The sequence below is a fragment of the Penaeus vannamei genome, chromosome 10 (genome assembly GCF_042767895.1).
Source record: "Penaeus vannamei isolate JL-2024 chromosome 10, ASM4276789v1, whole genome shotgun sequence".
NCBI classification, from domain to species: Eukaryota; Metazoa; Arthropoda; class Malacostraca; order Decapoda; family Penaeidae; genus Penaeus; species Penaeus vannamei.
In genome coordinates this window covers 16,915,976-16,923,475 of record NC_091558.1, presented here as the reverse complement: position 1 = coordinate 16,923,475, position 7,500 = coordinate 16,915,976, and the positions used below count along the sequence as shown (strand labels likewise).

General features: G+C 37.7%; 1 protein-coding gene across 1 annotated transcript in view; it reads left to right on the top strand.

Moving 5' to 3' along the window:
- Positions 1-498: 498 nt before the first annotated feature.
- LOC113821850 (uncharacterized) overlaps positions 499-7,500 on the top strand; it is a 9,549-nt gene continuing 2,547 nt past the window's right edge. Inside the window, exons 1-4 of the mRNA XM_027374377.2 lie at positions 499-647; positions 4,382-4,849; positions 5,205-5,418; positions 6,781-6,932. Coding sequence (XP_027230178.2) covers positions 4,382-4,849; positions 5,205-5,418; positions 6,781-6,932 — 834 coding nt within the window. The 5' untranslated portion in view covers positions 499-647. The remainder of the gene's footprint in view (positions 648-4,381; positions 4,850-5,204; positions 5,419-6,780; positions 6,933-7,500) is intronic.

Below are 7,500 nucleotides of genomic sequence, written 5' to 3'. Positions count from 1 at the left end.
TATTATCGGCAGCAGCGGCAGAAGCATTATAATTACTATTATCATAATTATCATTATCATTAACATTATTATTTCTAGTATTACCATTATCAGTATCAGTATCAGTATCATTATTGCAATTATCTCTATTATCATCACATGTTTATTCTCATCGTATGAATATGCAACACAAGAATATACAGATATATCTAAATCTTGATATTACTACATGTTGTGCATAAGCGATACACTCTTATTAACATTGATTTTCCTGGTTACTGAATTATTGATAGCGTTCAACGGGTAAAAAGATGTAAACAAGTGCTTACGTAAGTGTCGCATGGATTGTCAACAATTGGTATTAGGAATAATGTTTAAATATATTTTTATTGTTTTTTCTTCTCTTCAAAATCAAATATGTATTTATATCCTTAATATGTTATTTGTACGCAGGAACGTGGATGCAGGTAAGGCTATGTACGCCCATGCGCGCGCAAGGCTGAGGACTAGAAATTTCAGGGTTCACAGATGTTGAGGCGGGCACTAGCTCGTCGCAGGGGAATATAGCCACGTGCTGCGGGCTTTTCTCTAGTATATTTCTGTGCAGTGGTCGTATCCGTTGCTGGATTTTATTCCTTTTCCATATACCTTTCCTTGATTCGTACAGTGTGAGTATTCGTGTGTGAAAAATAATTTATGCCCGCGCGCCCTTTGTGTTTGTCGTGTTTGTAGTTTCATGTCGAAATAATGTCTGGACTTTATTATGTATTATGTATGTAACTTGTTGACTGGAGTGTACATTCATAGGTTCGAGGTAAGTTGTTCGAGTTAATTTTGATCTTCCTAAGTTCAAGTAAATATCGAGACTTAGCCCTCATCTCGCTACTTCTCTGGAAATACCAATACTCACTCTTGTATCCATGTCATATCCCCACACTTCCTTTCTCCCTACCCCATTAGCTTGCAGTCAGTCAAACCCAACTCAACAGTATTCCTGGACTCGGGAACCTGTAGCTCGGGAGGGGGCGAATAAGATGTGGACAAGATATGATCCACCGGACCAATTACTATAGAAAACTACCGCGCAATGAGGAGTGACTATTCTATTTATTCACCAATCAATCGAAGAACAGGAAATAAATTTACTACGTCTCGCTTTAGTTTATCAGTCACTATAAATTACATTGCTTAATGCTACATGCATTTTAATGATCCAGTTGCACGACAAGGAAAACTGATCTGAAGTTCATTCGCTTTAAATAGATTTTTTGACGATGTATAATACGAAAGTTCTTAGGAATTCAGTAAGCCATCCCAGGCATTAACAAGCGTTCGCAACTTTTAATTACCTTTATTAGTCTACTTATAGTAATCTGCATTATCTGATTTGACTGAGGTCGATATAGCAGCCGATCACATTAGGAGCGCAGGCTCTCGCGAGACCGGTCTGACTCTCCCTTTCTCATACCGCCGGACATTGAGGCGCAAATATCCGCAGAAGTAGGAGCACGTCAGGGAGACGATGTGCTCCCGACCGCGCACCAGGTGGGAATGATGACATGTGCTGAGTCAGACCCACGAGAGATAAGACCTACACAAACGTGGCATGACCTTACTATACTTATTTCGACATTGTGCCTGGCGACGTTGGGCAAAAACACTGGGTCATGGGAAGCAAGAGATAAGCAGACCTGGCTACTCCCTTCTTTCGCCCGGGGAGACGTAGGGTTTTCCATGGTGTAAATAAGAACTGATGTATAAAATTACCGAAAAGAAATTATAGATATCTTTATGTATTTACAAAGTTCACTGTGTTATATTAGAAGGATAAATCTATCTATCTATCTATCTATCTATCTATCTATCTATATATATTTATATATATATGTGTGTGTGTGTGTGTGTGTGTGTACATATATATATATATATATATATATATATATATATATATATATATATATACATATACATATGCGCGCGCGCGTGTGTATATATATATATATATATATATACATATGCGCGTGTGTGTGTGTATATATATATTAATATATATATATGTATGTATGTATGTATGTATGTATATATATGTGTGCGCGTTTGTGTGTGTGCATATATATATGTGTGAGTGTGTGTGTGTGCGTGTGTGTGTGTGCATACATGTATGTATATACATATATACACATGCATAATATATATATATATATATATATATATATATATATATATATATATGCATATATATATATGTGTGTGTTTGTACAGCCAACAACAAAAGCGATGTCGCCTCTCCAGACTTGGCTCGGAGATATGCCCTTCTTGCCCTGAAAGGTGGCCCACGTTCAAACAACCTGGACATAGTTAGGGAAGGGGGGAGGGGAGGATGGGGGTGATCTGGATTCGCTAGGCAAAGCAAGGAGTGAGTGTTCGGCTATGTTTTAGTCCCATCCTATCAAGGCTAGCGTCCGCAACCCCAACCCCCTCCTCTCTCTCTCTCACACACACACTGTGGGTAATATTTGTGGTCGTGAATAATGCATCGTCTCAAATATCGCCTCGAGCTACCAAACCGTAATAAATGGCTTTGGCCACAAAAATCGAGGGCAATGGGGTGTAAATATTTAGGCATCGATTACATTGTTTTCCTTTCATTTCGTTTGGGTGCCTCCAGTCGCGTTCATGGATCTCAAAGCACGGTTTGGTTGGGGTCAGCTTGATTTGGATGGGCCACTTATAAAGAGTATCTATATTTATTATATGTTTAAAGTTTGTTACAAATTAATTCAAAGTGCATCGTAAGTCAAGCTGGTTTGTTATAATGTTTCCGAAACTGTTGGTGAAAATAAATTATGTGAAATGAAAGGCAGTGAATGTGTGCAGTGGTGCATTGATATAATGATACTAGGGTATATAAAATGTAGGATGTAGGTGCTGCGAAACTTATACTGTTAACATATTTAGCGTCAAAATATTGGGTGACAGTCTTTAGATCTGGGCAGATTGGGGACTTCCCAGAAAGCCCCTTCCCGGCTCACGTTTGCTCACGTACCCCGCGAAGGCCCGAGTCTAGCTTCACTCAGCACAAGGCTAAGGAAATATTCCCTTTGCTTTGACTCTTCCTTTTCTTCCGCCTTTATTTGTCGTTTCAGCGGCTGTTGTCTAACACCTTGTCGGTGTTCCCCCTCCAAACTATTCAAGAAACCCATTACTTTCGATATCTCCTGTTCAATCCGTCTTTTACATGTTCATTTCGTTATTTTTGGTAATGGAATAATTGTAAACATTTGGGAAATATAATGGTGTATGAAATATCATGATTATTATTCTATTTTCCTAATAACATATCAAAAGTTTACCAATATCTAAATAGCGGATCCAGGTGATATAAGACGGAGGAGAGAGAGAGAGAGTAGCTGCTTAGGACAATGCAGAGCCATATATTAATATATGGCTATTTTCGTCTGACGAATATTGATATGAATTGTCAGTTCCAACAAAATTTAAGGATTTTTTATATAGAAAATGAGATAAGGAATAAGATGTGATAAGATTTCATGGTTATTTTCGAAACGATATACGACATTTCTTAAGGAAGGTTTCCAATCTATCCATCAAATTAAAAACTAAACAGGAATAAAAGCGATCCTTCTCTCTCTCTCTCTTCCTATATATTTCAGTCATTATTGCACTTCGCCTGATATCCGTAATTTCCCTCCTCTTCGCATTCGAAACATCATGACTGTGTCCTAGTTGTTTGAACGTAGGCCTCCTTTCAGGGCAAGAAGGGCACGATCTCTCCGAGCCAAGTCTGGCGAGGCGACATCGCGATTGTTGTTGGCTGTACACACACACACACACACATATACATATATATATATATATATATATATATATATATATATATATATATATATATATATATATATATATATATATATATATAATAAATATACATATATTTATATATGTGTGGATATAATTAAACACACAATCAGATATAGATATATATATATATATATATATATATATATATATATATATATATATATATAGATATTTTTTTTTTTTTTTTTTTGATACAAATATATATATATATATGTGTGTGTGTGTGTGTGTGTGTGTGTGTGTGTGTGTGTGTGTGTGTGTGCGTGAGTATGTATGTATGTATGTATGTATGTGCGTGTGTGCATTCTGATAATTACCATTAATTGCAGTAGTAGTTCCACTGTTACTATTATTGACATCATTGTTACTGCTATTATTTTCCTCTTCATTATTTTCATCATTGTTTTTTTCTGCTGTAGTTTTACCTGTTCTCTCTCTCTCTCTCTCTCTCTCTCTCTCTCTCTCTCTCATTTCTTTTAAACAATGTTATTATCTCCGTCGTTTTTGTTGCATTTTCCAGATGAAGTGCCTCGGCAACCGCAATTACCCCCTGGCCGGAGTCCTCATCCTCGGGGTCGTGTTGTATGCTGTTTATTTCCCTTCTCGCGAGGTCTGGACGCCGCTCCAGGTCGCTTCCGACCCCTCCTTCGTCGCCCTCGTCCAGAGCCGCGACCCCCCGCCCGCCTTGCAAGCTGAAACGACGGGTTCGAAAAGCGTCTTCGAGGAAACGGCGACCGACCGTGGGATCTCCCCTTCCTCCTCTCCCTCCTCTTCCGCCGTCGGTTCGCCACGCCCCGCCAAGAGTCAGACGTCGAAGACCTGTTCCTTGGAGGTGGATTTGGCTCCTTGTTCCTGTTCTCGGACCCTCACCCTCGAGGTCCCCGGGGCCTGTCCGGAGACGTCGGATGAGGCGCTGAAGAGGATCAAGGAGTCGCTGGGGCAGTCGACGTGCAGCGAGGCGGCGACGCTGAGGGGCGGCGGGCAGAAGGTGCGTCCGGAGTGGGACAGCTGGGAAACGGGTGACCAGCGGTGATGTCACTGCTGTTATTACCATTATCTTTGTTATCATTATTAAGGTTGTTGTTACTTATCATCATTCTTATTATCATTACTATTACTACTGCTATTATCATTACTGCCATAAGCAGTAACAATAATAGCAGTAGTAGTAGTATCATTTTCACCATCACAACTATCATTATTATTTTAATTTTTACTACAATGAATTACCTGCACTGTTTATATTAATATAATTGTCATCTTTACCATTTACCATTAAAGTCTTAGCCATGGCATACCATAGAATTAGTGATAAAGTCAATAAATATACGCTTTCTTTTCAGGTCGCAAGTTTCACAGTATATGGGCAGTACCCAACAGAGTACCACGTTGCCTTACGCCGGTTCCTGGTACCCCGGGTGGCGGAAGTGTACCCTGGGTGGGTGATGAGAGTGTACCACGATCTAAGTTACAGCAACGAGCAACAGAAGGAGTGGCTTTGTAACATCACCTGTTCACACCCTCACGTTGATTTCTGTGATGTCACGCGCTTACCTGGTGAGTTTAGGTATGGCGAGGCTGGCGTTCTGCAGGTGCGTTTTATTCCCAGGTGTTGCGTTGCCTTGATTTATGTGTTGTTGTTGTTTTTTTTTTTTTTTTTTTTTTTTGGGGCGGTGGGGTAAGGGGGTAAGGGTCGCTGATTTTTTTTTCAGTTATCATGTGCAGTAGAAAATAAGGAAACGAAAGTTCATGCGTGTGTGTTTATCGATGTGAGAATATAAATATACATATATATATATATATATATATATATATATATATATATATATATATATATATATGTATATATATATATATATATATAATACGCATATATACATATGTAGATTAGATAGATAGATGGATGGATAGATAGAAATGGATTTAGATATATATGCATACACATACATACATATACATTTACATATATAGATAGATAGATATTCAACACACATTCTTATGTTTAGTTTTTCTTTTTCTAAATACAAATATTCAAACTTGTTAACGTGTCACAATTACTAAGCTATCCACAGATCAGATATGTGTGTTTAGAATATTAATTCAACTCAATTCAGTTATTTTCAATGTGAATAAGGCCGATACATCTGCACAATTTAATTAACCGAGAAATAAAAACGTGTGATTTGGAAAATGAATGGTAATACGATGATTTTCGACGTACCGAATTATAAAAAGAAAATGATTTTTTTTTATTCATTCCATGCACCTTTTTCGACCCGATTGCCCAGTCTTTACGATTTTTTTCCTTTAACACATAAGATGCTACGATATTATATCTTTAACACGTGATCTAATGATTTTTTCCTTTAACACATAAATCTGACGATATTATATTTTTAACACATAAGATCTAACGATATTTTTCCTTTAACAAGTAAAATATAACGACATTTTTCATTTAATACATAAGATACTACGATATCATACCTTTAACACGTAATATAACAATTTTTTCCTTTAACACATAAGATCTAATTATATAATATCTTTAACATGTAAGATCTAACGACATTTTTCCTTTAATACATAAGATACTTCGATATTATATCTTTAACACGTAATATCTAACGATTTTTTCCTTGAACACATAAGATCTAACGATATTATATCAATAACACGTAAGATCTAACCATATTCTTCCTTAACACGTAAGATCCAACACTTTTCCTTTAACAAGTAAGATCTACCGACATTTTCCTTTAACACATAAGATATAACGATATTATATCTCTAACACGTAAGATCCAACGATATTTTCCCTTAACTCGTAAGATCTAACGGTACATTTCCTTTAACATGTAAGATCTAACGGTATTCATCCTGTAACATGAAAAGCCTAACGCTATGCTCCCCCACAAGACCTGGGCGACATCCACACCGGGACGGGAACCACGTGGAGGTTCTCCGTCATGGGCGACCCCCTCGTGGACAACTACATTATCCGGGACTCTGACGCCCCCATTCTGCAGAGGGAGGTGGACGCCGTCGGTCAGTGGCTGCAACTCGGCACGGTAAGGGTTGCGGCCTTTTAGGTAGCATCCCCGAAACCCCTTAAGTGTTTGATACACTTTGATACATGTTTGTCTTTTACCCGCATATTATTGGAACTTGGTGAAACGTCTTTTCATTTTGTATCATGTTTGCCCTTTCCTTTGAAGTCTGATACTCCGGCCAGGCAATCAGAGCGCCATATTTAGACATATTTCAGGCAGGCTCAGATAGGAATTTATATTTTCATTAATTACGAATCGCATCGTAGGTTTCTTGATACTAAATTATATTCTAGGAGTGAATAAAATGTTCCTATGTCTTTTTAGAAGTACATCAAATAAATGTTCATTCGATATGGGTAAAATCTGAAGTCATCATGATGGTCGCTGGAATGACATGATAAGAATTTTTAACGAGTCTCAATCATAGGACGTGGTATTGACTTCGGTGGGATGAATTTTAAAATCCCCTGTGCCTCTGTGATAAAACCTTACAGGCTTGAAAATATCAGAATAGATTGTAGATTTCTCTTATGGTAGAAACGATAAGATGCATAACCTCATGCAATTTCTACTTTTCATATGAAGA